Here is a 15,876-nt window from a genome sequence, read left to right as displayed (position 1 = left end):
TGCCTCACACATCATCCAAACCTCTGCTCTGTCGAACTTCGTATTCACCTGCCTTCCTCAACTTTTCAAACATTCGCTCCTGGTAGGCATACTGCCTCATTGTTTTAAATTGCTGGCATCACTTTGTTCAAGAAACCCACAAGAGAGTCTCCTTCCCAGCCACCATACCTGCCCAAATTGTGTCCAAACTAGGGGTGGGCGATATATTCCGCTCCACCAGCAGAATTGGCAGAATTTTGGTCACTTCGCGTTAAGCTTGTAATGCGGATTGCTGGCCAAATTCTACCAACTGCTACATGATGGATTTCTATCTCATGCACAGTTCAAAAACACTAAGTTGCCAGTGCGAGCACACTTTGGCATCCCCTAGCGCGGTTTTGGTTGCTAAAAGGGCACCCAGCAAGATTCCGCCAAAGCAGGCTCGTTCATGACCAGAAAGCTGCGGTTCTAGTAGAAAATCCACTCCAGCGGCAACAAAATCTACTCAAGAAGCTACACCCTCTGGCGCACCGTGGGGTGCCGTTCACACTGGCTTTTCAGCAGAGAATGAGGTCCCGGCGCTAAATCAGAGCACGAGCAACACAGCATGCCTATTTTTGCCCGTTCACGGCATTCCGCTGAATCTTGCTGAGTTTTTTTTTAACTCCGCAGAATTCCACGGAGTGACACTCCACAAGTTCTTCCCAGGTCTAGTCCAAATCTTTGGAATGCCTGGTGTTCGGCTGGCTTACTACCTTTCAGTCCACAGGTTACTCAGCCCTCTTCAGTCCTGTCATTACATCCACTCAACTCAATTTACAGATTAGATTATCACTAATCAGCCTATAAACAACATTGCGCAAAAAAGAGAAAAACAAGGATACGAAACAAATGTAAAAACACACAATTATATCACAATTTCTACTCTACTTCGCGTATTTTGGGTACTTCCTTTACTTTGGGAAATTGCCAATTTTTTTAACCTAGGGAGTACCTCTGTAGCTCCATCAGACGTGCTCTCGTTATCAAAATATTGCTTTCTGTGATATATGGTCCCTACTATGAGATGTGTATCAGAAGGGTGGTATTTCATAAGCATCATTACAGCGGGAGCGGGCATTGGCTGGCTGGGGTAAATACTTTCTTTCTGATTTTTAAAGGCTGGAATGACGCATAATACACAGAATTGCTGTTTACTGTACTGAGTTCCTCATATTTTGCCTTAATTCCTGATGCATTTTGTCAGATTTGTGTTGGCGATTTTTGCTACACTGAAACTTGGAATCGGTGTCTAAATATTTTGGAAAGATAAATGCATGTGCAAGAGTGCATCGTCTCTACTCGTGCAATTACAGTTTCCATTGTGGACAAGCTTACCCATCCATTCACATGGAATAGACTTCTATACATACTCAATACATACTCAATTTAATATGGGGCCAGATTAGCAGAAACTACAAATCTTTCTTAGTAGAACTGATACAATAATAAATGTCATTTTGGTAGACAGAGAAAATGAATACCGGGCCTTTAAGAGAATGGGAAATCCAAGAAATGATTAGGAACAGAAAAGGTCTGGTCCAAAATGACTCAAGCAATTTGGTCTGAGGACTCCAAGAAACTGTGCTACTTGGTGATAAAAAGGACTTGTAAGGTTCCTTCTGAGGCATCGAAATCATCATTGGTAGACTTTTCAGCAAAGCTACAGAAACCAATGAGCGACACCTACTCTTTCCCTGTGGGGTTTGCCCTGGATATAGCAAAGCCAGAACATATGTACTGTAATGCACCTCGCTGGAATCCCAAAGTTCAAAGGACTTTAGTGGAAATCTTCAGGTTTCAGGTCTCAGTGTAGCTGAGCTCAGGGCAGGTATTGACCCCAAGGACTGCCCCCTGGAGCATCCTATGCTCCCCCTGGACTCCAAAGCTGATGGACCATACAGGCTTCCTTTAACTTTGGTTTCCAACAAAAAGTAGAAGGGTATCAACAGCAGGTACCGTAAGTACTCTACTATTAGGAAACTGTCATCCCAAGTTCTGATAGACATGTTCAAACGAACAGTGGCTCTAGGCGCAATAGGGAATAACAACTGTCTGCTACTTACACAAGGATCCAGGACACATCATACATTACCAACTCCGTACTACACGGAGTGTGGCCCATTTTGGCATATTATGAGGAACTGCTTTAAGTCAGTTGGTTCAATCTTAATCCCATCAGAAGCCAATCCTGAGCATTCCTTAAACTGGCCAAAGCTCGATTTGACCAAGGTGTGATACTGGCGAATCCTGAATGAACCCAAATCACACATCTTCCCAGCTGCAAGAGTTCAGAGGTCTCAGTTTAATTTGTAAGGTCTCTCTGTGGCCTCTGTTGCCTCTGCCTTCCAACTTCAAAGGTAGGGTCACTGATGTCCCGTCAGAATTCTGCTATTTCTGTCCGTGAGCAATAGCACCAAAATTAAGCTAATTATTATTGCCGAGAGTGCATGAACTGGGGCAAGGGGTGACATTCTACCTGGGGTCTCATGTCCCCATGCATGCGTATGGCTCCTCTCGGGCAGACGCAGACAAGGTTTCGTGTATTTGTATTATGTGATTTACATAATTGTAAGCAATAATTGTCATATCTATGAAAGAATGATCTAGAATCAAAATGTAATAACATACATTTTAGAGGAAAAATCCTAAGTGAAAATTACACACATCTTCCAAAATATGCTAAGGATAGCCAGTACCAGCAGGGAGATGTTATTATACGGAGGCAAAAGGACAACCCCCTGCAGGTATCATGCTATCACATGTGCCACAGGGGCAGGAAACAACGGCAGATAAGCTATATGGATGGACAATTGTCATTTGTGTCCATGTCCATTTTCACTGCTCCAGGCAGGGGCTTGACACCCCCATGCACAACACCATTTTCATGTGCACACTTTTAATTAAACGTTGATCTGTCTGACTGACTAACAGAACCAATTAGTATTAGCCCCTCCTCAAATTTGGATATTTTTAATGTAGTCATTATGAAAAACCTCAAGTAACTTACATAGTACCACATTTTATGCAAATCTTTATAGTGGCATTTTTGTCAAAGGGAATGCATATTCAATTATCCATATTCCATTAGCTATACATATGTAAGGAAGTGTGGTAGACTGAACCTATGGCAAACAAGAGCCAGCTTATCATTACATTTTCCTAATGTGTTTATCAACAGGACAGCAACAATTTGGATTTTGCATATAGCCCATTCTTTGGCAGCCCAGAATGTGTCCTGTGGTGTAGGAGTTGCAGAGGAATCTTCTGCTATGCCTTGCTTCTCCTATGGAAAGAGGCAGCAGACATACCCCTGATTTGTTCACCAGCCCTTGTGAGGGACTTAAGAGATGGTTGTGCAGAGATCAGCAGGCACCTCTCCCTCCTTTGCATGTGACTCACTGTGGCCAATGATGCTAATTTTCAAAATTGTTCCTGGTGATGAATCACCTAAGAAAGTGTAGGGTTGTATTGTATTGTATTTATGTAGCTATGACTATTATGTGACCTAATGGTTGTAGAACAGGGCACCATGTGTGTCATAAGGTATCATTTACAAACCAAAGAAGCTCTTTAATACACACCCAAACACGTGAAGGAAATTCTACCCAATTGTAGACATATGCCAAGACAAAACATGCAAATGATGATATTATGCGAGTGAGTCTAAACTCCTTCACCCCACCGAAGCGTCATAGTGGCACCCACATTAGACACTCTTTCTCCCAGTGCTCAGTATGTGGCGGTGGTGGCAAGTGGTGGAGACCAGAACGTATATTTCATCATCAAACTTTAACCAAGAAACAGGAAGACAGATAAGGGACAAAGGAGGAAGAGAAAGGGAGGAATCAGTCGTGAAAGAGAACCTGCAAGAGTGAGATAAAGAGACAGGAAGTGTAGGGTGTTGAAAGAAAGAGGTCTGAGGTGGAATCAGGACTAGACAGCATTGGTATTCTGCTAATCCGGCATTCAGCAGTGCCAGCGGCAGATTTATAATGGAAACAATCCAAGACCAGTATCATTGCCAGACAGGATCGTGTGCCCTTCCCTCTAGTGTAACTCTCTTGCATTACCCACACAGTCTCTTTGGTCATCTTTCATCTTTTTCACCTACTAGATATCACACGATGTTCTCACTTTTTCATGATACACTTCTTGTAACTATACAATCTAGTAAGTCTTCTATTGTGTTATGTATGACATGATTAAACATTTCACCTTACCACTAACGTGCTGCGCTCTTCTGGGTTGATATTGTTCAAAGGAACAGCATTCCCTGTAACCAAAGTAATGCAGATTAATTGAATAATATTTTTTTTCATTGTCTTTATTCGATCTACCAAAGGCAGATCATAAAAGATACACACACACACAAAAAGATCATACAGTATGAAGCAAACATATTAAACACATCAACAGTTAAATAAATCTTTTGTCAGCTTGCATTTGATAAAATGACAATATTTAAATCTTGGTTCCAAGAACTTAAGATTGGTTTTAGCAGCTTAATGGATAAGTTAAAAATACAAGAATCAATATTCGCGTTACTGTGCGAAACCAGCAGTTCTTAATAGAAATAAGATATATGGACATTTTTATCAAAACAGCATACTCCTTCTTTTGGCTAAAATGCACTTTAAAAAAACTAGCAACTGAGTGACATATGTTACAGGCATTAAGTTGCAATAAGAAAAATAGGGCGGCTTTGCACATAGAAAATTTGTATCTGTGTAACAAAGGTAATAAGGCCTCCCTGTAGAAGGCAAATAAAATCGACAGAAAAAGACAAAATGTAAAATGGATTGGCTAGATTGCTCATCACATAGACAGAAACCAATGGATGCTGAGGAGTACTGGTCTGGGGGAAAACGTATTAGCCAACGAAGGGAACCTAACCTAAATCTTGCCAATAGAGTTCTCTCGTACACTTTTGTCACTTATATTAAATAAGGAGTGATCGTTGGCACCGTTTGAATAATACATTAATCTCTAACTAAAGGTTTGGACACTTCGGTTAGTTCCCTAGTTGCCTGTCTATGATTATGGAAACTATCCTGGACCCAATATTTATCCTTTTTTAGGATGGACTTGGGGTGCTCAAGCAGATGTGCACAACCAAAAGCTAGAAAACAGTCTTTCATATAGTTTAGCAATGGAATGGCCAGACCATGGGTGCAGGATAAACAATATCTAATGACTGCCCAATTAAGTTCAGCTTCTTTATTAAACTTAATTGAGCACCATTGAACCAAAGGGGCTGCATTAATGGTTTCTTGAACATACTCCATACCTAGCTCCTGGTGCAGGGAGAATTGCGGGTTGAGGTAGGAACGCCTAATAGCCGGCGACAGAATCTGTTCTCCTCCATCTGCATAGCATGAACATCCCTGCATCCCGAGATACCCTTTCCATACGTTAAAATTGGCAGGCATTTATGGTTATATATCTCTAGGATCGGAGCAATAGGATTTTTTCCAATAGCATGGCAAGCGAAGAAGTAGTGCCTACTGCTTGAGTATACATAGATATCCTATTTTTAGTACAAGTTGTCCAAGTGCATCCATCATCGAACTCCAAACCCAAGTAAGAAAAAGAACTTACCCTGTCTAATTTGTTTTCCATCAATATTTAAGGTGTGGGTTTTTGTGTTGCTAGGGCCACATACCATAGTAAATGTTTTTCTTGAGGTTTGTCTCCAGGTCCAAATCTCTCATAGATCTAACATAACTAAAATAAGGCTCTTGAGGTGGTTGGCCGTCCTTGCCAGGAGGACAGAATCATCAGCGTATAAAAGCACGGGCACAGCCTTTTTCTCCACATAGGGAACGTCGGCCCTGACAGATACTGTAATGTTCCATATAAGTACCCAATATCGGCTCAGGTACTACATGCACCTTTAACCTACATTGCCCTCATATTGCACTACATTACGGTTCTTAGGACTGACCTTTTACCTAGTTGAGGCAATGACTAGAGGACCTGGGAATTTCTCTGAAAGCCCTAAGCCTCATTCATTATGCATGAGGATTTTTGGAATCATAGCTGGACAGCAGGCCGAACATCTCCTGCATAAAAACTGTGTACAAGGGTCATTCCTTCCGTCATCCTACACAGCGAGGTATAGCCCAGGGGGTATCACTTTGAGTACATATACACCATCTCTTGCTAAGGTAGAGGGAGGAGAGGAGGACTTCCATGCTGACACACTGACGAGAGACGCTGAGGCTCCTGCACGCAGACACTCCAGCTTGCAGTGGTCTGAAATCCCTTGTGGGGTGTCCAACTTGAGACCAGAACGGGGTCCCACAGTCTCTAACTTCAGGTAATGGGGTTGACTTTATCCTAGAGGGATTCTTGGCTTTACACCCACATCAATGCTAGGTACATTCAGGTACATCTAGTTAGGGACGCATCGTAGGATTATGCTTTTATTACTGTCATGTATTTTTATACTTGCCTGTATTTATCGTTTTAGCACTATGGTAGAAATTTACCATCCGTTTACTCTGTTAGTGCTTATAATCATTTATATTTGTTACAGTCTAATGGTTGTTTCAGCACACCTATTTTTCACTAGATTGACGCTGGCTTAATAAATACCTATTGAGAATCGTCCCCACCGTTTATTCTGTGTATCTCTCTCCGAGACAAAATGAGCACGAGTGACTGAGCGAAAAGTGGCACTGTTTCCACGATCCCTGATGGGACAGAGTTGTCATGTTCGATAGTTGCCAATAACTATTTTCTCCTTGGAAAGAGGGGTTTCTAGTGGCACTGTGAGCTAGCTGGTATACAGGCTGACATACTCGGTGCGGGTGTCCTGAATCAGTTTGGACACCAAGCGCGCAGTGTATGTTGTCTAAACGCGTAGATCCTATATAGGTTTATAGGAACTACACGACAATACCAATGCTCTCTCCAAATAATTTATATAGAGAAGAAAAAGGACTGGGGCAAGGACGCATCCCTGGGGCACCCCACGCTCGACTCTGAAAGGCTCTGGGCATTTGTCAGCATTACCATACCTTACAGTTGCTGTGAGGTCGTGGTGTAAGAGTCTTAGAAATGAAACCAACCCCCCATCAACACCCATACTCTCTAAAATAGACCACAGCTTTGATCAAGATACATAATCAAAAGCACTTGACAAATCCATAAACGCCAAATGAATAGAGACTCCATTGGCATATTTATATTTTCCCACAACGAGATGGAGGTTGAGGCACTGTTCAATAGTCCCAAGCCCCTTTCAGCACCCATAATGACTTGGGGCAAGTATACTATTTTTATTTAGCCAGTCTAGTAGACAGTCCAAACCTACTCTCTGAATAATTTTGGCTATGCAGTCTAAAAGGGATATCGGGCGATTAACACTTGACGTCCTGCACATTTCCTTTATTAAAGATGGGAACAATTGTTGAGGTGCGCCACAAAATGGGCACACCCAAACTGCAAACAGAGTTGAATTCACAATGTAAGCTCAGGGGTCTAAATACAGCAAGTGGGACACCATCCAGTCCCGGAGCCTTCTTACGCCGGCTATTAGCAATCTCTTTAAAAACCTCTTCCTCTCTAAAATCAAGTTTTGGGCAAAAGATATTAGCCATCTGTATTTCTTCAGTGGCCCTACTTTCAGTGACATACATCCCAGAAAAATGTGCCAACCAGGCCGCAGCCGAAATATGAACCGTTACTTTATCTTGAGGTGTTGGGGGGATAGGACAGACCGCACTGCCTTCCAGAAGGCTTGAAGATCTTTAAGTTGACAAGCTCTAACTATGGATTCCTATTTCTCCTCCCTTTTAGCCAGTTTCCTTTTCTTTAGTGCCTGCTGATAGATCTTTCTTCTGGCTATAATAGCACACTGGTCTCAAGGGGATTGCTTTAGAGCCCTCCGCAAGGAATCATTTGCCGCTCTACATTCTTTGTCAAACCATGATTTAACATGAAAATGTGGCTGGGCAATGGGTCTAGATAGCATCTCTTTTATCCACATTAAGAGGTCAGTGAAATGATTTAATATAATGGCTGGATAGCGAGTTGCCAAATTGCAACAGTTCACCAAAGCCGTACTATTGCAGACTACTTGGGACATAATATGCTTCAAGTTCGCAGTTTGCCAAACCACTCTACCCCTGCATCCTTCCTGGTTAGAACTTGGGGAGCCATAGGCTTAGGATTAGGTTGCATAGGAGGGGTCGTTAGTTGCGCTATAATGGGATTATGTTCACTGTAGATCTGTGTAAAAACCTCGCTATTAATAATGATTGGAGACATACTCCGGGAGGTAAAAATGTAATCTATAGTGCTCCCAACAACCCTCCCTATAAAAGTTGGAATATCGCCACAAGCAGAGTAGCCAGACCCTGTTCGGCCAGAGGGAAAACAGGACCCGCCCCCTAGTGTCGATCACATTGTAAGCAAATTCTCGAGCAAGTGGATCAAAAGTCATTGGTAATAAAGAGGGCAAATGCCCTAATTTGGCATTAAAGTCACCTGCCATCATCAATTTAAGAGGGCGTTCTGCCCAAGCCTTTTTTTCTACAAGGGAATCAATTACAGCAAACAGCCCCTGAAAGTTACAATCACCCTTGCTAGAGAAGTTATTATTATAAAAATTCACCATGTAGATCTTATAATTATCATTCCAGTTAAGGCAAAAAGCCTGTGCCTCCCCCGATCCAGAAGAAGAAGAGAAATAGAACAACCAATATTTACTTTAAACCAGTCCACTTTGGCTCGTCCCGCTGGAGATGGTACAGCTGGCAAACTAAAGCACATAAATCCATCAAATGCTATCTCTTTCAATTCCCAGGTTTCCTGCATAAAAACTACGTCATAATTTAAAATAAAGGATTGCCAGCCTTCCAATTCAGACTTTAGAGGCTAGGCCAGCAACATTCCAACTTAAAAAAAGGATACATGGGTGATCTACATCACCTTCAACTGCAGATACTCTCGCTTCTGGCCCTTTAGGAGGGTAATTTTGGGCTAGCTCCCTAACCAATTTACCGTGGTTTTGTAGATAGGGGGAGTGGACAGATGGACTATGTGTCCTGAGAAGAAATGATTGCAATCAAGCATTGGCTATGCCAATCGTTCTGGCTTGAGTAAGTTTTACGCACCATGCAAAGGATGGGTATTTTGCAGTAGGCAGAGTATTTGGATAGCAGCAGTAATAATAATAATAGTGAGATTTGTAGAGCGCATAGCTACTTCCTACGAAGTGTCACAACACTAGGAGCCTGATTACCAAGAGCGAGACCACCCAACTTGCTGAACAGGTTATCAACCAGATCCAAAAAGCCAGGTTTTTATTTTTTTCCTGAAAAAAGCTTCAGATGAGGCCTGCCAAATTATAAATGGAAGGGAGTTCCATATTTTGGGCGCGAGGTAGCTAAAAGGGCCACCACCAATTCTGATTCTTTTAAATTTGGGACTAAAGGCCAGTTTCACTTCGGCTGATCTCATATTTCTGGATGGATCATAAGGCTTAACCATCATCTGAAGGTAGTGTGGACCATTAAAGGATAAAGTCTTACAGCAATAGCAAAGCGCTTTGAAGGTGATTTTCTGCTTCATCGGGAGCCAGTGCAGTTTTCTATATATGGCTCTGATAGAAGACCTATTGGGCAAATTAAGCAATAACTGAGCCTCAGCATTCTAGGCCCGTTGAGGTCTGCTCAGGCAAGATTGAGACACACCAAGATAGAGAACATTGCAGCAACCCAGCCTGGATATAACCAGGGCTCGGATTACAGCTTTTTGAGTCGACTCAGCTAAAATACGAAACTTTTCTTCAAAGATCTCAGCATCCCATAGCTTTTCCCTGCTAATACAGTGATTTGGCTATCGAAAGAAAGTTTATTATCGTACCATATGCCAATTTTTTGATCTTGGGTTTAGGGGAGGGTAAAGGATCGAGACTGTCAGGCCTATGTGCTGGACCAGATGTTAGGGTGCTTAGCCCGAATCAGCACCTCGTCTTCCCTGCATTCAGCTTTCGGCAACTCAAGTCTATCCTGGCGGCAACCTCTGCAAGGCATAGTCACAGAGAAGAGGCCATATGGCTGCTGTTCTGAGAAAGAGTGATGACAAGTTGCGTGTCATCCGCATATGAGATGATGGTGAACCCAAAGCATTCGATGACCTCATCCAGAGGGAGGACATAAATATTAATTAAGGTTGGACTATGTGACTTAGTGAAGAGACTTGGGGTACTCCTTGCTACAAAGGGCACACCTTAGATTGAAAAGGTTTTTGGGAGGCCTGAAAGGTACGTCCTTGCAGAAACTAGGCAAACCAGAGCAGCGTTTTGCTGCCAGTACCACAGGTCCAGAGTCTCTCAAGTCAAGTCAAATAAACCTTTATTCGTCATGATGCCATAAAGCCGCAGTTCATTCATAACATTTACAATAGAACACATAAAATATATTAAAGCTTCCTATATAAAAGAAAAGGCTCTGCTTTATATATAGAATAATGACCAAGAAATGAATACATACAAGTTAATAAAATGACAGGTGCCAAACCTATCAGAGATATATATTATTTATACGTGCATTTATTCAAACAATTTTTTCTTCATAAAGCTTCCTACTGGTTAAAGCTAATTTAAGAAAATGTAAAACAGCATAACAAATCTATAAAGTAGGAAGACTGTGCAACAGTTCTAACACCAGATGGTAATTTCTGACCATTGGGCTACGCAATACTGGGGCCAAAAAAATGTTGACGTAGGCCGCGAGGCAGAGGGCAAAACATAATACAGTGACATGTGCTTTGTTTTGTAACATTATTGCATCTATATGGGGGTAAATCACAGTTCCAGTTTTTTTGCAACAAGAAAGCCACCTTAAAATGTACAATATTTAACCTGAAAAGTGTTAGCAGCCTCTTGGATACATGTTCTACCCAGCACATGTATGGCTCCAAACACTTGGTTGTTGATACTGGGGCATATAGTGCACCTGTTTGTAAATCAAGCACATCTTCCATTCTTATTTCCTTACATCTCCGGAGGCACTGATTTTTAAACGACTCATTATACTTTAAGTTTTACTCCTGCGGAGTTGTAAATACTTCAACCATGTCCAGTTTACTACAGATTTTCCGCACATACGCAATCCAAGGTATTCTATTGGTGCCATCTAGAACCAGGCAGTTGGACATACGGGTTCTGACTAAAGTTGCTTCGGGGTTCCCCTAACACTTTATCCATAACAATAGAGGGGGTATTCCTATTTGACCCTAAATATTTATTGCAAACAGAGTTCCTCATGGGCAGTAAAAGTTGCAATATTTTTCGCTACTGCCAAAGATCTATGGGCAAAACCATTTTCTAGACGCTGAATCGGCCCTACCTTTCCATTGCCCCAGACCTGTGCCCCATGTTTCCCAGAGTCTCTCAATCAAGATGTTGTGTGATACTGTGTCAAAAGCCGCACTGAGGTCCAGCATTGGAATTGCTGCAGGGTCACCAGCATCCAAGATCTGGCGAACTGACTCGGAGGCTATCAGCCGAGCAGATTTGGTACTGTAAGTGGAGATAAAGCCTGATGGCGTCCTATGCAAGAGGTCCTTATCCTCTATGAACCTAGAGAGATGCCATTCACATGCTTCTCAACAATGTTAGAGATGAGTGGTAGCAGCGAGATGGGATGATAGTTTTTAGACTTAATGGAGGTGAGTAGAGACTAATTTAGAAGTGGAACAACCCTAGCATGTTTCCGTTGCTGAGGAGCACACCAGGCGGTCAGAGAGAGGTTCAACAGTTCACACAGGACCGGCTGAATTATCTCAAAGCCCTGCTCTACGATGGAAGGAGAAACTGGGTCTAGGGGGAACTCAGACTTGATGGAAGAGCATATACACGTCAGGTCCACCAGATAAATAAGATTCAACTATAGGAACTTAGAGCTGTCATCTGATGGGTCGAACCATGTGTTGACCGTGGGTGATCTCTAGCTTCAACAGGGAAAGAGGCATACATGTTCTTCACTTTTTCAGAGAAAAAGGAGGCTTGAGCCCCGCAGCTGTCTTCTGACAGAGGAGTCGAGGGTGAGACTAGGAACAACAAAGTGAGGGATTTCACAATGGATAAGATTTTGCGTGAGGTGTGATTAGCGGATTGATTTTTCCTAGTGTGGTAATCACGGTGCGACTGGTTGTTAGATTTTTAGAGTCGCCATATATTCTGTTTTGCTAGCAGGATCGTAGGCTCTACGCCATAGGCGCTCAAGACGTTTACACTTCTTTTCAAGAGTGAGGAGTTCATCATTGAACCATCCTGCCGAAGACTTTTGCCTGCGTGAGACTTGCTTTACAGGAGGGGCAATTTGATCTAATGTTTCTCTGACCCAGTCATCCAATTGTGCGCTGGCCTTATCTACACATGAATCCAGTGTAGGACAGCCAATGTTGAGAGCTTGACTAAACCTCTCAGAGGCCACTTTAGGTGGGAACGTGGCTCACTGGAGCTTTATCCTACAATTCATGGATAGGGACGGCGCAATGGTCAAGAGAAAGCTCTAATCTATGAGTGGGAATAAGGCATAGTTGGGAGTGTTCTAAACCTTCCAGATCTCCTAGTAGCGCACTAGCAACTGGGAAGCTCGTATTGTCAAAATGGACATTAAAGTTGCCTACCACAAAGAAATTAGAGTAGCACAGAGCTAAAGGAGACAGAGAGTCAGCTGAAGAGGTGGATAAATTAGACAGAGGACCCGTAGAGCGGTATATCAAGACTCCTGACACGACAAAGTTGTTCGTGAGTGGCAAAGAAAAAAGGATGCTTCGCAACACGCAATAAGGAGATTGGAGAAGGTGCAGTGAAGGTCTTGTTTATAACTTATAGTAGTTCCACCTCCTTTCTACGCCTGCCTATCCTGCCTAACAATAGCAAAGCCTTGCGGAATGGTTTGCAGTATATCTGGGAAAGAGTCCTCAAGGAGCCATGTCTCAGTCAAAAAGACTGCGACCAGCATAAGTTCCTCGAGAAAATCAACACTTCAACTTTATGGTTTGCCAACGATCTGCTATTTATATAAAGGATTTTAGAGAAATGTTGCTGCTGTGACGCTAGACTTACTTCACCCATTGGAGACATGTGAGCCGCAACTGAGAAACCACAGTGTTTGCAACCCAACTCCGCATTCATAAGGTTCAAAGAACGGCAGCAGCCATCAGGCAAGGGTAGACAGTGGTCCAGCAATTACTGTCGGGTATAGGAGATGGGGGCGAACCTAAAATGGCCAGGGTTCCTGACCCGTGGCGTCATCCGGGCGTGGACGGGAGCAGACGGGATTACCTTTGGAGCAACAAACACAGCCGCTGTGCGGATACGCACCCTTGTTCTTAGTGTAGCCCACCTCCTAAGAAGGGGCATAGCTATGAGCGTGACGACCTGGCAAAAACTGAGGCTGATTAAAAGAAATCAAACTGGAGCCTAGCAACTCCCCTCCCTACTGGAAGGCTACCCCTCCAGTCGGTAGTACTTGGTAAAACAAATGCTCAAAGATAGCCAAAAAATGGAAGATAGATAAAATCATGAAATTAGTCAAATGCTATGGGCAGCCTCTTCCAAGATGGCTCCCAAAGATATTGGAGGCAGCTACCTCCAACGCGGTATAGGAGCATGCAAGAAAAATAAATATGTATTCACCACAAACAGTATACCTTGCACTATTGCTGCATGTGTTTTAGAGAGAGAGAGAGAGAGAGAGAGAGAGAGAGAGAGAGAGAGAGTGTGTGTATGTGTGTGTGTGCGTCCACAGAGTGCAAGAGTGACAGGTATGAAACAGGGTGCAAGGGTTGAGCCCAGGGGGCATAGTTAGGATGCAGAGAGGGAGTGTATGATGCCAGCTTCCTAGCACAAAGCAGTTACAGCACAGGAAGCAGCAGTGCAAGCTTCACGCAACACCACCTGCGAGAACAGGCAGGGCCGGCTCTAGGGCAGAGCAACCAGTGCAGCTGCACCGGGAGCTGACCCATGGGAGCGCTGTGTTTAGAAAAACCTTATGTGTTTGAAAGTGCCTGCTGCAGAGTTCCTCCTGTGTTGGACAGTTACCAGGCAGCAATAAAAATGTGAAGATAACTTGTGATTCATGTTCCTGGCAGTTCTGGCTCATCATAATGTAGAGCTGAGGGCTAATGTTCGTGCTGCAAAGACCCTGCACCATGTGGATCACAGAGCTGCTTTACGTGGATAGCTCAGTGGGTTACTGCTTTTGTCACAGAGATCCTTGTGTTACTTGATGTATAGAAGATACAAACTAATAAAGCACAGTGTCCTATGACTATCGTCAAAGAGCTACATGCAAACTACATGTTATAAGTTAGAGCGTTATGTTTTCCCCCAGTCTTTCATTATTTTAATGTTGCTAAAAAAGGGTCATTAGGGTAGAAATTCATTCTTACTAGTAAAGCCAACCCCAACCACTGTGGTAAATTTTAAATCCTATGTTTGTGCTTCTCCAGACGAAACACTCTTTAAATATACTGCCTACTAGTATGAATGACATGTGACGCCTACACCTTGTAATCATTGTCTTTTAGTAACATTTTCTAAAGACTGATTTACTACACACGTATGATTCTTTTTCTCTGTATAATGTGATTGTGATATAAAGTGCTCTGACACCCTACACTGGTATGAGTAGCGCCATAAAACAAAAGAAATGCATGTGACAGAGGGGCTATCGGGAGATGGTAGCTCTTTTGCAGGTTGGTTTTGACAGAAACTGTGGAGAAAGAGGTCATTGGGGGAGGAGCATCTAAAATAGATTGTCGCACTGGGCGCCACCAGCGCTAAAGCCGGCTCTGAGATCGCGAGTCTGGCGGTCCTTGGACCACCAGACTCGTACTTAGACCCTTTGTGACTGATTCACAAATCTAAACGTACACTTTTGTGTAAGTTTACGATTGTTTGCTATTCACGAAGGGATTTACGGATATTATCTTTATGAATGCAGAGTCTATGCACATAAAAATGATAGGACTGTGACCTTTGTGAATCAGGCACGTAGGAGGTTATCGTGCTGTGCTTTCACGCGACCAGTTCGAAATGGTTTCTAATGGACCCAGTTACTTGCACAAGCAACTGTAGACATCTACCAAACTGATGTGGAGAAAATTCCAAGAGATACCAGTTGTCTCTTAGTAGTGGTGCTTGGGTTGTAATGTTATGTAATGGTTTCAATGATGTTATTATTCAGGTGTTTGAATGTTGCTTGTATTCTGACTCGACATAGGGAGGCCCCTGCCCATAAACCAGCGTGCCATGACTTGATACAAGAAAAGCTACTTGAAGGTTGTTGCACTACGCCTTTTCCACCTGACACAAACGTTCCTCCCTCTCACTGCCTTCGGCCCCTAGTCCTCTGCATGTCCTCAGGGATGCCTGACCGAAGCATTATTTTGGAGGGTGCATCACCAAGCAGTACGCACACCTGAAAACGGAAATGCATCATGCATGCAGATGCCACACAAAGGAAATAATTCAACTCCGAGAGGGGAGAGGAAGAAAGCAAAAGGAAGAAAGCGTGCGAGTTTCAAAGGGCAGCCAAGACCTGTCAGGCGGTTCCAAGAATAGACAGCTGATAAGCACTCGGAAATTCCTCCGGGTGCCTGGGAGGAAGATACGAGTGTGATATGGTGCAAGAACAAAGGGCGTGGCTTCAAATATGGGTGAGCATTGTATAATACACACCATAGGTGGTTATGCAAAGAATGTCCACACTTTCAAAGCTTGCACAAGTGTCTCCGGGAATTCGAATGTAAAGATCGAACCATTCAGTAAGATTTGGTGCTCCCTTGGCATGTGCTCCCTGCCACCTGGGGTGCAAAAGCTGGACCAGG

The 15,876-nt window shown here is 43.2% G+C and overlaps 1 protein-coding gene across 1 annotated transcript in view; it reads right to left on the bottom strand.

The window, feature by feature from the left end:
- PLB1 (phospholipase B1) overlaps positions 1–15,876 on the bottom strand; it is a 440,448-nt gene that overhangs the window by 388,132 nt on the left and 36,440 nt on the right. Inside the window, exon 2 of the mRNA XM_085610369.1 lies at positions 4,242–4,294. Within this exon, the coding sequence (XP_085466495.1) occupies positions 4,242–4,294 (53 nt within the window). The remainder of the gene's footprint in view (positions 1–4,241; positions 4,295–15,876) is intronic.

The sequence above is a fragment of the Triturus cristatus genome, chromosome 6 (assembly GCF_964204655.1).
Source record: "Triturus cristatus chromosome 6, aTriCri1.1, whole genome shotgun sequence".
In the NCBI taxonomy this organism is placed as follows: Eukaryota; Metazoa; Chordata; class Amphibia; order Caudata; family Salamandridae; genus Triturus; species Triturus cristatus.
This window is presented reverse-complemented; position numbering and strand designations above follow the sequence as displayed.